The sequence below is a fragment of the Saccopteryx leptura genome, chromosome 3 (genome assembly GCF_036850995.1).
Source record: "Saccopteryx leptura isolate mSacLep1 chromosome 3, mSacLep1_pri_phased_curated, whole genome shotgun sequence".
In the NCBI taxonomy this organism is placed as follows: Eukaryota; Metazoa; Chordata; class Mammalia; order Chiroptera; family Emballonuridae; genus Saccopteryx; species Saccopteryx leptura.
Window position 1 is genome coordinate 26752814 of NC_089505.1, and position 16815 is coordinate 26769628.

The 16815-nt window shown below is 46.9% G+C and overlaps 1 protein-coding gene across 1 annotated transcript; it reads right to left on the minus strand.

Moving 5' to 3' along the window:
* Window positions 1–1048: 1048 nt before the first annotated feature.
* Window positions 1049–16362, minus strand: TNFAIP3 (TNF alpha induced protein 3). The gene is made up of 9 exons (XM_066373143.1): window positions 16101–16362; window positions 12725–13037; window positions 8953–9143; window positions 8144–8291; window positions 7801–7971; window positions 6778–6958; window positions 4778–5670; window positions 3615–3796; window positions 1049–2798 (listed from the first exon to the last, which is right to left on the minus strand). Exons 2-9 carry the CDS (start codon window positions 13017–13019, stop codon window positions 2514–2516), a joined length of 2346 nt encoding a protein of 781 aa, XP_066229240.1. The 5' UTR covers window positions 13020–13037; window positions 16101–16362; the 3' UTR covers window positions 1049–2513.
* Window positions 16363–16815: the final 453 nt, after the last annotated feature.

Sequence of the window (16815 nt, forward strand, 5' to 3'; positions counted from 1 at the left end):
AAAAATAAACAACAACAATAACAATCTCATGGACACAAACCCCAGTGTGGAGATCGCCGAGGGGCGGGGCTTGGTGGCGGAGAGGATAGCCGGATAAATGCCGATGGATGAAGTCCTGACTCGGCGGGGTGGGGGGTGAGCACACAATACAGCGTACAGAGCTGTGTTGTCGGATTGGGCCCTGGAATCCTGTATAATTATGTTAACCAGTGTTACCCCAATAAAATAACATTTAAAAAGAGCCCAGGGGCTTTCCATTCCTCCTGAATCAATCCTCTCCGGGTACCTCTGTCTCGAGTAGGAGACTGTGTCATTTTATCATTTCCCGGGACACTGTCAGTCAGTCCTCATCGCTGTCACAGTCCCAGCCACAGGTTGCCTCTTCTAAGGTCGGGCCCAGCACTCTTCCTTCCCCAACGCCTGTTTCCTTCCTGTCTCTCGGCCCCGCCCCCTTGCTTTCTCTTGCTGCACATTAAGGTTTAGGGCAGGAGCCTCTGGAGAACCACAGTGCCCTAGCCCCTCACAGGAATGGGCACTGAAAGGCCTTTCCCACTCCTACCTGGGCCTCCGTGTCTTGCTATGAAACCAGATGTCTTACCCTAACACAGTTATTATTTTCTACAAAGCTCTGTTGCAGCTGTGGATGAGAGAGATGTCCCCTTGCCCAGGTATACCTTGAAAGAAAGCTATTTGGGAAACGCGATCTTAATATAAATATTTGGGCCTTTTTCTTTCATCATTTGTAAATAGAAAACATCAAAATTTGTTCTTAAATAATTTACTTTTTAATATTGACTTTTATGAAAAGTTACAATTATTTAAGAAAACTTTAATAAACTCAACAAAGTAAACAGGAGTCTACCAAGACAACTAAATGTGCAAATTTCAAATGTTTTCTATGAGACGTATAAATAATTCTGTTTCTTCACATTAAGAATATCATTACACAAAATATTAAAATAACCAACTTTAAAAGAAATAGATGAAAACACTGAATATCACGTAGAGTTATAGATTGTCAATATTTTCCTGTCATAAGTTCAGGCCAAAAAAAATGGCATCTGATACACCTCTGGAAACAATCTGTTTCCCCTCCTTTTTTTTTTTTTCTTTTCCCCTCGTCACACAGAGAAACTGCAGCCCAAGGACAGAAAGAAGTCATACTCGTGGTTATAGGGTTTGCTACCCCAAACCCTGGACACGAGGTCACTGCCCTGCCTCCCCGGGGCACAGCAAATAAAACCATCATTAAAGTCCACATCTTACCCTGTGACATTCTCCAGTTTCATCCCTGATCCTTTCTGATCTTATCTCTAAGGAGGTAGGAGAGTCAGAGACAATTATAGATGGGTGGCTAGAAAATGGCTCTGGCCAAAGTTCCATTCAGAAGAAGTATGAGATTTTAATAAACTTACTATCGAGGCAATTCCTTCTTTCCAATGCAAGCTAAGCAAAGTGCATCCGAGAGGCAGACTCCCCCACTGCAGTCAGGAACTCGCCTGGCTCCAGAGTGAGCCACGGCAAAATACGCTATCTCTAGAAGACACTACAGTTATGCTCCCCGGGGCAGATGAAACAACTTCATTTAAATAACTTTAAAGTTTCCAGTACAATAAATAAAGTCAAACTCTCAAAAACAACACCCTTAACAAGGCAGTCGGTTGAGTTCGTGAAAGTACACATAGGTGGTGCCCCGACAACAACCAGAAAATAGGTTATTATTATTCAGTCTTCTCTTACTCAAGGGCAGCATTTCAAAACAGGAAAAAATATCCCTCATACACAAAGGGTACATGATATATGTACACATGTTTCATGCAGGCCTCAGTTCAAGCCAGCCTCTTCAGAACAGCAGGAAGCTGTCACACATAACCAGGAATCTGTCACACATCTGTTACACGCCTTCTCACTCAAATATTCTGATTTTCACAAGGAGCATGTCGTAAAGAGCAGCCGGTTTGCTTTACAGGATCAACAGTCTCAGCAGCCTCAGAATCACAGTCCGCGGCACAGGGATGAGGCAGGTAGGGAAAACCCACGAACTACGGACCCTCTGAAAATGTCCTTTCCCCCAGGGCTTCCTGACCTTCCTTCTCACAGACGGCCGGCCACGGGCCACGAGGACTCAGCTCCGCCCCTGAGCAATGCCGACGGGGCAGGCGTGCTGGCTCTGTGTTCTGTCCCTTTGCTTGAAAGGCGATGAAGCGGTCCTGGCACGCATCCCGAGTCCATCAAGTTCCTGCCCTTCTGCTTGGAGGAGGAGGAGGAGGTGCCCCAGGCTGAATCCAGCACCGCCTGCTGCCAGCCAGGAGCTAGCTGTGCTCTCAGGCCACCTGGGAACGTTCCCAGGATACCAAACTCAAGGCTACGACCGAGAGCTCATCTTTCCTCTCCTGCTCAGAAACAGCCCTGAGCCCACTGTGGCAGGGACCAACCCTCCAGGGGCACCAGAGTGTTTCGGCGAGCATAGCACCACGTCAGCTAACGGCTGGGGCCGGCTCCCCTGTCTCGCCTTAGCCATACATCTGCTTGAACTGAAAGCACTCGTTACAGTAGCCGTTGCACTTGGCGTTGCCGAAGTGGTCGCAGGCGGGGGCCCGGCAGCGCGGTTTGGGGAGTTCCTCAGAGCCCGGCTCAGCCCGGTGGGCCCCAGCGCCCGCTCGCTGGCCCACGTGCTGGCACTCCATGCAGAGTTCCTCGCTGCGACAGGCCAGGATGTTCTTGCAGGAGGTCCGGGCGCACTTGGGTCTGGAGGCGTTCTGTGTGGTTCGAGGCACGTCTCTGAGCTGGCTTGTTCTCTGCGGGGAAAGGGAAGAAAGAACAGTGGTTCACATCTCTCCGTGCCATCTCAGAACACAGTGTGGATGCTACAAGAGCACCTGCCTGACCAAGGAAACAGAACTCTAAGCACTTGCCTCCCAATCCCACACACGCAGACCTGGGCCCAGGGATGCCGACAGAAGCCCCAACGCTAAGGCAGAGGCCTGCACACGCTGGGCCCGCTCGCTCCTGTTTAGATGAAGCTGCCGCTATTTAGACAGATCCCTACTGTTCTGTGAACAACAGGAGAGGCAGCTGTCAAAGCTTGCTTTTCTTTTTTCTTTTTTAAAGATTTTACTTATTGATTTTAGAGAGAGGAGAGAGAGAGAGAGAGAGAGAGAAAGGCAGGGGTGGGGAAGACGGGAAGCATCAACTCATAGATGCTTCTTGTATGTGCCTTGACCGGGCAAGCCCAGGGTTTCAAACCGGCCACCTCGGCATTTCAGGTCGACACTTATCCACGGTGCCACCACAGGCCAGGCAGTTTGCTTTTCTATGTCTTTAAGAGGAGGCACCTAGATACTCTGCCTCCTCGTCCTCCTGTCTCCTCTTGGTGAAGGATTATTTAAGAAAGTCCGCTGGCCACTTAGATATCTGTGCTTCTACCACAACTCCAAGAGGTCTCTGAAAGTCACCTGGCTTTGAGAGGCTTTAAAAGGTTTTTATTCTATGGCTAATTTTATTTGCTTTTTCAAATGAATTTGAAGGCATACTTCGGCCACGTAAATCAATAGCACTGCTCCAGCCAGGAGGACTGGCCCACAGGAGAGGGGGAGTGTCTCCAAATGTCTTACCAGTTGCTCCTCAGTTCTTTTGGCTTCATGAAGTCTCTGACTTTGAGCTTCAATGAAACACTTCTGACAGTATCCTTCCAGCACGGTGCTTCCGAAGGTGCCGCACTCCCTCCCCAGGCAGGGCGCTGCGTTCTGGAATCTGGAGGCTGCGGAACTTGCTTTCCCTGAGGCAGCAGCGAAGTCTGGAAGAGAGTTGGGACCCGATCAGCACCACACATGGGCCACCATGAGGACAGCGACAACAACACGAGAGAAAGAAACAGGTTCCAAACGCAGAGTAGGTCAGCCTTCAATATTTACACAGAGCAGCCTCTTATAAATTCAGCAAAATAAAAAATATGATATACTACTATCATTGAAACACCTTTGACTTCACAAATCTCTCACTTTTGAACGTGCCACAGCAGTCAGTTGCAGTGACTGAACAGGCATGTTAACTCTTCGTTCTTTTCTCAAATTAAGAGATTGCTAAAATCACAGATGTCTCTTTGACAATGTCAGTAGGGACTTCCCTCTCTCCAGCTGCTACTCTTCAGATTCTGAGTTTTCTCAGTGATGCCAAAGTTTCAAAAAGAGTCTAGTTCAGGGGTCGGGAACCTATGGTTCACGAGCCAGATGTGGCTTTTTTGATGGCTGCATCTGGCTCGCAAATTTTTAATAATAATAAAAAAATAACGCTAAAAATATAAAACATTCTCATGTATTACAATCCATTCATTTCCTACCGCTCATGTTCATGGTTGCAGGTGGCTGGAGCCAATCACAGCTATCCTCCGGGACAACACCTATTTTTATTGGATAATGCATAACATACACAGGTCGTTGTATGGCTCTCACGGAATTACATTTTAAAATATGTGGCGTTCATGGCTCTCTCAGCCAAAAAGGTTCCCGACCCCTGGTCTAGTTTAAATTCTACCTTATAAATACAACACCCAATACACTAAGGAAACAAACTCTATGAACTCTATCTACAGGGTGCATTTCGAACGCAGTTTCCTGTGCCTTTGGCTTCCAGGGCAGCTAGCAGAGCCAGAGTGACTGTCCCTCTGTGTGACATTCTACCCCACTGCCCAAAAGGGCCCCTTTCTCTAAGTTCAAGAACAAACCCTTTTGAGACAGGGTTTCAAAACAGGGGCTGGGAGAGCCATTGTTTCACTCACGTTTATTTTCTCTGTATTCGATGAAACACAGTGTGCAAAAGCCCTGGTTTTCGGGAGTCCCAAAATACATGCAGCCCGCTTTCCTGCACTTGCTCGTCCCCGTCCTGTCCCCTGGAGTCCGTGTGGCCTGAGAGAGGCAGCCAGAGGGGACCTCGCTCCCGGCTCTGTGGCAAGAATGGGGGGAGAGACTCTGGATGAGCTGGGCCGGGTCCGACTTGGACCTCTGATGACAGGAAGGAGGGATGCTGGAGCTGAGGTTCGAGGAGGGCTCTGTTGTAGTCCTTTTGAAGCAAGTGCTGCAGATCCCATTAAATGTCCTGGTGACATCCTGGAGGCAGGCTTGGCACTTACCAGGATCTAAACGCCTCGTGCGGTCTGAGGTGTGGCCCGCATTCAGTTGCCGGGCGTTGTGGCAACGCTCACAAAATCCGTTGTGCTGCACATTGAGCGTGAACGGGCAGCCGGGGCTCCGGCACTTCATGGCGGTGGTCTCGCTGAACAGGAAGAGGCTGGGCGCCGTCGGAGGGGCCGAGCGCGGGCCGCCGGCGGGCTCCTCGGGGCTCCAGGCCTCGCCCCGCGAGGCTGCAAGCACCACGTCCGGGCCTGGCTGGGGGATCGGCGTGGGGGCTTTGCTCTGGCTCTTCTGCCGTCTCTCTGCGCACTCGTGGCACAGAGGCTGCGTGTTCACGGACATGAAGAAGGGGCAGTTGGGCGTCTCACACTTGACGTCCATGAGCGACAGCTGGGGCACGGAAGGCTCCAGAGGGTGCGGGGCGCGCAGCTCTCTCCGGCCCTGCTCGCTGTTCTCCTGCCACTTCTTGTACTCGTGCTGCACCAGCTCGAAGTAGTCATCCACCAGGTTTATTTCCTTCGGCAAGTTAGCTTCATCCAACCTACAAGCCCAAAGGAGAACGATGAGACATCACAGACACACACACACACACACACACACACTCATGACAGCACACGTTTAGCATGTGGAGTCAGGGGCCAGTCTTTGAGACGCAACTCTTCCGCGAGGAGTGAGCACCTCCCGCATGATGCCGTCCCGCACGTCATGACGTCGAGACTCGCGGTCTTCTCTGCGCCATCTTGGTCCACCCCAAATTACGGGCAGCTCTAGAGAAGGGGCTACGCTGGGGCTGCTCTACGCTCCGTGCCTCTATTCCTCTATTAAAAAGTCGCCTTGACTCTCCAACTTCTCAGAGAGCAAATATCTAGTAAAAGACGACTCAGCGTATTCTTCTGGGAATAGTTGACTCTACGGTACAAACTACTTGGGAGCTTTGTGTTCTGTACTTTGCTGTTATTACTTTTAAACTAGTGCCTGGTCTCTGCTGGAGCTCACGGCCATGAACAGTACTGAAGAGGCAGGCACACCCCTAGGCCTGACTGATTGACTCTCTAATGTGTACTCCCCACTTTGGGAAACGAATTCTCTTCAGTTTTTGGAGGTCACCTCTTGGGCATTTCACGTTCTAAGAAACAGGCATGTCTCTGACTTGAAGCCAGTGTTTAAGATTTGGACACCTGTACACTGTGCACTCTGGATGTCTCCCCCCCTTTTCCTTGTGGTAAAATCACGTGGTTGCTACATAAACACATTCTACAACCCAGCCTGTGTCTGTCCTTACCAAGAAGTTGAGAAAAAAGGGCTTTTGTTTCTAAGAATTTTTACTTGCTAGTCTAGCACTAGAGAAATGTAAGAAAAACTACTATCCTCAATGTAAACAAACTTTTAAAAGCCACAATTCTGACTCTCAGCATCCAGATACACAGGAAAAGCATTATGGGTAAATTACTTGTTCTCATTTGAAAGTCAAGTTAGTAATGCCTCAAGTGACCCTCTCGGACGCTGGCCAGCCTCTGTGTCTGTTTCATACTGGACGAAACAGCGTTCAAAAGCTTTACTGTTGAGCTTTGGGGTGGCAGCAGCTTGTGTGGCTGAATTAAAAAGAGTTAAAAACGACAAAGGACAGAGGTAGGAATAAAGTGCTTACTTTGCAGCATGAATCAGATGGGTGGTGCCATGGTCCCAGCCTTGGACTGGGATTTCTATCACCATCAAGTACTCTTTCAAGAGCTTCTCCTTCAGCTCGTTCTCAGGATCCGTCAAAAAGTGAACTTTCAAGTCTTCAAATCTTCCTCGCTCTCTGTTAACAAGTGGAACAGCTCGGATTTCTGAGGGGGAAAAAATAATAATACCTAAGTCAAATATGATTCTACTAAACGGGATGATGTATGAGGCTACGCACATAAGGATTAAAATTTGAAAATGCAGAAAGGATACAATTACAGAATGGAAAGCAATTATCTAGCCACAAATTCAAATGGGGAAACAAATTCTGCTAAACTCTAACATTAAACATGCATTGTTTCCAGGAAGCTCAGAGAGCGTAAAGCAGCCTGGAGGCAGCGGATCCTGTCGGTTAAATCCCCACACTTCAGCATCAGGCTGACCCGAGTTCGAATCCTGATTCTGCCACCATCAGCTCTGTGACAGAAGGCAAGTTATTTACCCTCTAAGCTTCCCCTGCCTCACCTGCAAAATAAGTTTAGCAATGTTTATAGCCCATGGAGGTGCTGCGGGGATGGAATGAAATAAAGTAATATCCCTGAAGCACTTACAAAGTGCCTACTGCACATTAAGCTATTGTACTAATAGCTAACCTGATAGACATTTTCCTACTCCACGCCGGGCACTGTATTAAGGAATCTTTGTGCCTTAATCGGTCATTTATTAATAGAAATGGTAGTAGTAAGATGTATACATATATCTCCTACTTGCAACTAACCTGCTGAAAGTAATTCTGAAGTCATACACAAAAGGTACGGGGGTATCAGGATTACTGCTATTGCTAACAAAGCAAATGACAGAACTCTGCACTTAAATACAAATAAGACACTTCGATGAGACTATTTCAATTAGGAGCAAAAGAGCAAACCCTGCCATTCAGTCGGAACAGGGTGTACCACTAACTACCCGCAGTTACAGATGTGACATGAACGCTCTGCTTTCTCACCAGGGCCACTGTCCTTCAGGGTCACCAGGGGTACGAAGTGTTGGCTGTCGTAGCCGAGGACGATGGGGTATCTGTAGCACTCCTGCGCAGGCCAGTGGAGAGGCAAGTAAATTCCGCCCACCTTCAAAGGAGCAAAATTGGAACCCGATTCCAAACTTCTCAGCATTTTGTCTGTTGAAGAAAAGAAAAAGAAAAAAAAAATAAGGCTCTCGGGTGACTTTCATCAGATTCCGCTTAGTTCCTGTGGCCTGAGACTTCAGTAGCCTGGGTTTTTCCTAAGAAAACAGAAGCATTAATGCTGGAAAGCACTCACATACAAACAAGCAATCTGCAGGCCTCTCACCTGAAATGACAATGATCGGCCTTCTGAGGATGTTGCAAAGGACAAATATGTGTATTTCTTCCAGCGAATTATACTGAAGGCCGCTTCGGGCCCCTGGTGTGTCTGTGGATGCCATTTTGATAAGGTTGTCCCATTCATCGGTCCAATTCTAAAGGGAGAGGTGGGGAAAGAGGGAGCAGTGTTTGAATGTACTGGGCATTAAAAAAAAAACATTCTGACTTCACTCTATGGTTATTCATTTCTATAACTCAGCCTGCTTTTCCCCTTTCTGGAAATCCTCATTCAAATGATCACCCTTTTCTCCCCCATTTTGGTTTTCTTCCTTTATTATTTTCCACTCAAGGCAAACTCTAAGGTGGGGGAGGCCGACGGGGACAGCACCTGCTTTCAAAAAACTCCCTGATGAGGCATTACAGCTGAAGCCCCTCGTCCAAATGTACATAAAAATTCCAAACTTGTGACTGAGAATGGCCAGGTCTGAGTCTGACTGGCTGGCTCAGTAAAGCAGGCAAAGGACAATCAAACTGAAAAAGAGCCAAAATGCCATCGGGAAGGCCAAGATCAGAATCATCCAGCCAATGTGAGGAGACACCCCGCTGGGAATCTGCTGCCCCGAAGCCTCCCAGCAGTGACAAAGCCTCGGTTCATCCCACGGGAGCTTTCTGGTGTTTTCCATCGATGATGTTGTGCTTAGGCAAGCTCATGTGACCTAGTCAGTCATATGCTTCTGAGAGCAGGAGCTGGCTTAAGGCACCCTTTCCCCCCATGGAGCTCTGTCAATAGATGCTTAATGGGGGAACAACACATACCCGGGTGTCATAGCAAAGCCCCGTTTCCACAAATTCCTGGGACCTCAGGGACTCCAGCTGCCAGCGGAATTTGAAGTTGCGTGTGTCCGTCTCCTTGAGGGTGCTGAAGAGCGCCTTCCGCAGGACCAAGTCCGTGTCCTGCACACCCCACATGTACTGCGACGTGGCGTGCATGAGGCAGTTTCCATCACCTGGGGACACGAGGCAAGCAAATTCAGGCAATCCACATCCAAACCTGGCAAAGGCTCTCTGAATAAAGGAGCCCTATTGCTAACGCAGGAGACTCCACAAGGCCTGGCAGAAATGCAAATGGTTTCTCAAAGGGCCTACTGATAACATTTCACAAGGTGAGAACAGCTTTAAGGGAAAAGTCCTTATTTTTAATGACTGATACCAGGGACAGATAATCACTGGACCTTGGTACCAGCCTGGCTCTGCACCTAACTAGTTTAGGTGACCTTGGGGGAAATTCCTTAACCTCTCTGAGTCTTTTTCCTCTTTGTGAAATGCGGGCATTGGATTATAAGCTCTAAAGTCTGCACCTTTTCTAATATTCTAAGACACTGGCACTATTACCTTCTGACTCTAGGAGAGTACACACAGGGCAACGTACACAAACCAGGAAGCTGGCTTGTCTCCACTCACTAGACAGGGATGGTCTGGCTATGACTCAGTGATAAATGACTGGACCATTCCACTGTAGCTTTTGGGGCCTGGAGTTTCCTCTCCTGGTTTGTGAAGTGGATTGAGAACACCAAATTCTTTACAGTCACTGACCCCCAGAAATGCCTTATGTGAACACGCTTATTAAAAACTGACAGTCCTTTTTAAAAGTTAAGGATGCCTAGATTCTGCATTTGAAAATATTTCAGTGTTTAGGGCTGGCATTTTAAGAATTTTGAGCACTTTGAGTAAAAGATAGATCTCATTTTATTCTATTAATTTGTTACTTCTATAGGTTAGTAGCCACAATTTAACAGACTGCACTTTTCCAACCTCCAAACAATAAACATTTAATGGGATGTTTAACACACACACAAAAGTTAATTCCTTAATCTCTTTCAGCAAGTGCACAATAGTTTTTGAAAGAATAGTTCAAATCCTTTCTTTCTATAAGTAGGGCAATAAAGCTCTTTGAAATTTTATCAAATTTTCATTATAGTCAAACTGTAAAAAACTAACAAAAAAAAATTAACAAAAACCCTGAAATGCATTTCCATAGTCAGCATGCCCTCAATTTACACACTTAGAAAAACTAGCCATGTAACTATTCAAACAAACCGAACAAGATCGCCCAAGCCTTGTGTCTTGGCAGAAGTGTGGCAACAATTGCATTCTGTTGAAATTTCCCCTTTGCAAAATCTAGAGCAAAGATAAGGCTTTTTTTCTTCTTCTTGTGCTTACTTTCAGTTCTTTATTGAGATGCACCAGTATAAAATTCCCTAAGTAACATCTGGAATTCCCCCGTGCTAAGTTATTTGACTAGCAATTGAGCAACAGCTATTGTACTTTTTGTTCTGGTGTGTAGACATTTAAACTGCGAAGTGCACCCTGGACTTTCCAAGTGGGTGTGGTCAGGGTGAGCTGGAATAGGCTACTCATTATACAAGTGAAATCGCTGCAGCCAATAGACGCTGGAATTTTTCACATGAAGTTTCAACTTGATGCCACCTACTCCCTTCCTCATTCACCACAGTCTCATATCCTCAAATGCAAACTTGTGAATCACCCCCTCCCCAGACCACTGACTTTATAGAACCCACCTATAGGAGAAAGGCTTTAAAAAAAAAAAAAAGGTCCTAGTAAAAATCAGAGAGGAAAAGTCAGTATTTTTGCCCTCCTCTAAATATCTTTTCTTCCTTTTTCCAGAAACTTAAGATATTTTCTTGAAAGTGGGGAAGTTGAAAGGACGCTGAGCCCCCAAATCCCTATTCCCAGAAAATGTTATCAAAATGCACTGGCTTTTGTAGTTTTCTTTGTAGGGTTCATCCTTGTTGATTTAAATGGCAAATCTTTGCAAAACAAGTGCTTACATTTTTTTTTTCTTGACGAAATAGAGCAAGTTCACCCTAAATCCCCCCCTTAACACCGTTCATGGTAATAAGGCTCTCCTCTTCCTACCACACTTCTAACCTGGCAGAACCTCTGTGTTTCCAGCTCTCCCAAAGCGGACTCCATCTCCTTTTTTGTAACAGAAAGAGACGGAGTTCAAACCACAAATTGTCAGGAATATAAACCCCTTGATGATGACTTAACATAATTACCTACTTCTCTGCATCACTTGATTTAATGCCAAGAGTAATGGGAACACTAGCTAGCGCCAGCTTTTCTTCTGTTTCTAAGAATCTATGCTTCACAAATATAAGCGAGATGTTGAGATGGTGCACAACTCCCCCAGAACCAAAGCATAAAAACACGTCCTCAATCACACCAAGTTCCTCAAGTCAAAAATGGCCAAAGTTAATGCAACAATTAAGTTACTTAAGTTAACATTCTTTTCACCTCTTTGTTCACCAGAACTTTCTGCACATGGATGTATGTATTTGTATTATTTTGATTGGGATGGTTTAGGACTATTCCTGCTCTAAGGATCTGAGATTCCTGCTTTGACCTAAACTATAAGCATTTAGTTTATCTTGGTTAGGCTACTTGCTTCATGTAATAATTAGCTACATCTATAACGAAGAATTTGTATCTGCATGAAATAGTATGCTCAGATGTTTCTGGGATGTGCATACTCTTGCTCAAAGGAAATAATCAAAATACAAAACAGTATAGCTCAAAACAGGAAACAGCTACTAGTGGTAAAGGGCCCTTGGGCAGAAAGGCACAGGCAACAAGAAATTCAGTACCACCCTAAAAATAACAGAGGTCTAAAATCAGCGCCCAAAATCTCAAGTATCTTTCTAGCTCATATCATGGGGCCATAAGCAATAGAACGTAGGTAAGGGAGGAGCAGACAACAGGAACCCCGCTTGTCCTCAAAAGCCATTCACTGGTTAACCCGTGAAATGCCATCAAGTCAAGAAGTATAAGGCCATCAGCACAAGCATTTCTTTCTCTTTTTTTTTTTTTCAGTTAAGAGGAGGGTAGGTAGTGAGGCAGACTCCTGCATGTGCCGGCCAGGATCCACCAGGCAACCTCATCAAGGAGTGATGCTCAAGTACCAAGCTATTTTTAGTGCCTGATATGCTCCAATGGAACTATCCTTAGCACCTGGGGCTGACACTTGAACCAAATGAGCCACTGGCTAAGGATTGGGGTGGGAGGGGAGGGGAGAAGAAGACAGTCGCTTCTCCTATGTACCCTGACTGGGAATCAAACCCAAAACATCCATACACCGGGCCAATGCTCTATCCATTGAGCCACCACCAGCCAGAGCCAGCACAAGCATTTTCTAATGACAGTGGGAAACAATAGTAATACCAGTTTTCACACCATGCCTTCCTTTTCTTTTAATATTTCCATTACTGAGGAAAGGGAATTTTACAGACGATTAAACAGTCACAAGAATCAGATACATAAGTCACCTAACAAGGGCATGATGTTTAAAAATGCATTCTCCAAGTCTCAATGCATTCTGCTCTCTAATATACACAACTAGAAAATATCCTTAATAAAAATATTAATAAAACAAGCTGGCTTCCACCACATGCCCCCACCGAGTTTCTATCCTAAGGTGTCAACGGTCTTAAGAAATTAGTGCTATTAAACAAGAAAGAATGAGGACCCAGCACCATGGAAGCCACCTCCAAACAAAAACATGTCTTACCATTTGTTTTTAGAGCCACAAGTTTCCTGACTTCTCGACACCAGTTGAGTTTCTTCTGACTTTCCAGGGAAGCTTGGATGTTTCTGTCTATGAGAGCTTTGTGGATGATCTCCCGAAATTGTGGACAAAATTGGCAAGTTCTGAACATTTCCAGTGTGTATCGGTGCATGGATTTGAAGTGATGAATGATTCCATTGGTAGGTTTAAAAATATCTTCTGGAGTTCTCTCTCTGATCTTCACAGCTTTCCGCATGTTGCTCAAATACAAAGACAGAGGAAGGAGTTGTTCAGCCATCGTGTTGTTCCACAACACCTGAAGAGGAGGAGAAAAACCCATTCCGTTAGCCAGACTTTGATGCTGCTCCTATATACCTGCCTGCAGGAAATCCCAGTGTTTGATCTTGTCATTACCCTAATCTGTAGGCAAAAGATCTTAGTCACCTCTACTCCCAGGATACTAGCTGGCCTCAAAGATTAACTCACACTGGACTGTTTTAAATTACATCACTTTTAAAGATTAGTCTAAACAAGAGAAGGAAGGCGGGGAGTGGGTACTGAGGAGGAGGGGAATAACCCTGTACTGAAAAGACAGTAAATATTTTGTGAAAAATCCTGCAATTTTATGCCGTCCCCTGGGCACCTAACTGGAGTTTCCTCTTTAGTCCCAAAGAGGAATATTTACAAAGAGCTTACTTGTAAACTTTATTATAATATTTATAAAGATTAAAACTGAATGCTTTATCACTAACAAAAAAAAGCCTATGTCCAGCAAGATGCTTTGAAATTTTTAGAGCAAGCAATCAGCATTCTTTTCAAACCTGTCCACTGAACTTCAAACATCAGAATAAGGAATAAAATAGTAACAATAATAGAACAATAAATTCGACAAGAGCAGACACTGGAGCTCAATTACTTCAATGCAACTGCCAACCCAATTTTATTATCATCCTCCAGGTACCAACACTCATGCATTTCCCACCCCATCTTGACCCTGAAATCTTTAAACATGATCAACAAGTAGAAGGAAATAAAAGTCTGGAAGTAGACAAGAAATTTCATCTAGGGGGCTATTCAGGACATATGAAATGGGGAGGGGGGGGACCCAGCATCCACAACCCACGCCAACAGTGTGGAATGATGGGAACTGATGTAATGTGGGATCTCTGCAGTGTGGCGAGCCAGCTCTCATTCACTAGCCCTTAGTAGGTGCCTCACTACACCCCCTAATTTCCAAGACGAAGACAAAGATGTTTCAGAGAATGAAGAAACTTTCCTGGAAAGTTTCATAGCAATTGCTATTCCACTCCTGCATCAGACTATTTGCCAGGCAGGACAGGCCTCTACGTGAGAAAAAGAGTTAAATCGATGTAAGAGGGAGAAGAAATCTAGGTATTAGGGAAGTCACTGGTGGGTGGGTCTAGGCCCTCTTAAAGCTATTGTCAAGGTGTCTAAATCCTGGGGCCTGCTAAAAGAAGAGAGTTGGATTAAATGGCGCCAAGGTTTGCTTCTGAGGAATTTTCTGGTAGTAGTTTTAGATCAGAATTCCTAATCTGATTGCCAGATGAGGCCTGGGAGAAGTCATTTCCTGGGTCAGATAGTAATCTCTCCTCTGATGTCAACAATTCCCTGCAGGTAGAATTGGGCAAAATTATAGCAGGACCACAGACACAACGAAGTGGCAAAAACATCACACAGATCTCCCCTTTGTGGCCTGGCAAAAGTCTCTTTTATGACATCATTCATTCATCTGTCCATTAGTCTACCAGCACTGTCTGCCCATCTGCTGACGGCCATGCTTGATGCTGGGGTTAAAAATCAAAGATGACCTTACTCCCTGTCTTGAAATCACATGACCACCTCAGTCTGCAGCTAAGCAACAGAAGTGTGGGTCCTGATGAGGTCCCACACCGCGGAGGGGCAGAGCTTTGCCTCAAAGCCGGGTCCTTCAACACCAGCCCCTTGCTATTCTCATACCACCATACCTGCAGTGGCAATGCCTACTGCTCCAGATAAAAGCAGACAGGCAATAGGAAGATTTTAAACAAGCTAGGTGGAGCCTCTTTGTGCTTTTCTGACTCTTCTATTATTTTCTTCTGAACCTAAAGATCTCTCAAATACAGCTGTAAACCATATGCAAGACATGCAAATGCCAATATTCAATAGCTGAGTGTCATTTCATTCATAAGGTTAGCCTTGCACAGCCTATAGAATTGCCTGTTTAATTCAAAACCCACCATGCAAGTTCCCAGAACATGGACTTCTCCACACTTAAGATTAAAGAATACATTTTCCTGACCTATGATTATATTATGCTTATAGGCAAAGGTATACAATATTACTCTTAACATTTCTCTTACTTTTCTGTTACCTCACTGACTTTTTGTCAACCAATACCTCATGGAATGCCTCAAAATACCTTTCTAAATATTTAAAAATTGTACAAATAACTGCAAGAATGAAAGAAGCACCTAGACAACAAGAATGGAGCAGTAACTGGCTGCTTGATGATCTGGGCCCTAAGGGCCGTGGTCCAGACAGCCTTTTATGAACGGTGGTTCTCCAGAAATGCTTCCCCAAGTCTTGACCAGACCCACTTTCCAAGGAAAGATCAGATGCAGGGAGAACTGAAAACAAAGCGGTCTCAGAGAGGCCAGGTGGCAGGATGTGGGACGACCCCGGCTGACAATTAGTCTGGTGGTGGGGTCGGGGTTGGGACAGGAGCTTGCAGATTGTTCTAAACTGGAGGCCCCCGAAGGCAGGCCAACGACCCACTTCTTCGTTCACACTTCTCTTACAAAGCTGCAACCGACAGTGATTGACAAGGTCCCGCGACCCCTCCACCCCCCATCATAGAATTCTTTGGAGTGTCTGCAAGCCCTCCCTGGAAAGGTTAGCTGCCTAGGCCTCCCACTCCCGCCAGGTTTTGTTGCCCCTGAGACATCACACCCGCGTTATGCTGGTTCTGCACAATCTGGAAGAAGTCACAGCGTTCTGCAAGGTCTACGTGGCCATGAGCATGCAGCCCTTGGTTCCAAAAACAAACAAACAAAAAAAAACCCCAAACAAACAAAACAAACAAACCCACTAAAAGAAGCAAAGAATAAACGACCACCCGACCAAGCGGGCCTGCATTTTAAGCTCTCTGCATAATCTGAAAGGAACAGCTGGTTGGATGAATCTAGGGCTGTCATCCCAACACACGGCGCGGCGACCTCAACTCCCACTATTTCAAAACCTACAATGGGCACAAATGGCCAAGACACTGCCCTGCAGGACGGCTGCAAAACCAACGCCAGGTCGAGCGGTCCTGGCCGCGAGTCGCTGCAAACGCGCCGCGCAGAGGAAAAAGCCCGGGGCAGACGGCACGGGGTTATACCTCTCGGGGCGGCGCGATGCTCTCCCGCAGTCCCAAGCCCAGGTCACAGCAGGCGAACGCCGCAGATGGGGGTCGTGGCCGGGCGGAGGCGGCACCCCATGGACGCCGGGGCTCGGAGCTCGCTGGCTGGCAGGGCCGGCCGGGGGTGTGGAGCGCGCCCGCCGCTGTCGCCGCCGCCGCCGCCGCCGCCGCCGTGGTCCTGCCGCGGCCTCTCCTGCCGCTCCGCCCCCGCGGGTTCTGAGCGCTCCGCACTTGGCCGCCGCGAAGGCTGCTGTCTGCCAGTTCTCTTTTCTCTCTTTCTGTTTTACCGCGGGGCCAGGGGGATTTCCAGGGACTTTCCAGTCACGTGACGCCCGGCGCTGGGAGTCCGCGGCCGCGGTGGCTGGCGGCCGGCGGCCGGCAGGGGGCGCGCAGCCCCGCTCCGCCCGCCGCGCGAGAAACTCCTGCGCCCCGCCCCGGGGTGTCCCCGCGTGAGTCACCTGGGCATTTCGGAAGCTGGCCCACGTCACATCCATGTGGAAATCGTGGTGATGGGAACTGGAAATGAAATAGGTTCTTTTTCTCAGCCGTTTTCTGAAGAAAATCAGCAACTGTGGAGAACAAGAAGGGAAATAATAAAGAAAGAAAACCCTAAAAATCACCCCGGCGTCCGGGACCTCAGGCCTCCGAGCCGGTTTGAAAAGCCTCGGTTGTGCACGTGATGCGCTCGGAGGGG

Bases quoted from the DNA above. Each gene is read 5' to 3' on its own strand.
- TNFAIP3 (XM_066373143.1), bottom strand. From the start codon at position 13,019: ATGGCTGAACAACTCCTTCCTCTGTCTTTGTATTTGAGCAACATGCGG. The intron at 8,292-8,952 runs GTATGTGTTGTT...CTCTCCCTTTAG, and splicing joins GGCTTTGCTATGACACCCGG to AATTGGACCGATGAATGGGA. The intron at 3,797-4,777 runs GTGAGTGAAACA...ACTCTCTTCCAG, and splicing joins CGAATACAGAGAAAATAAAC to ACTTCGCTGCTGCCTCAGGG.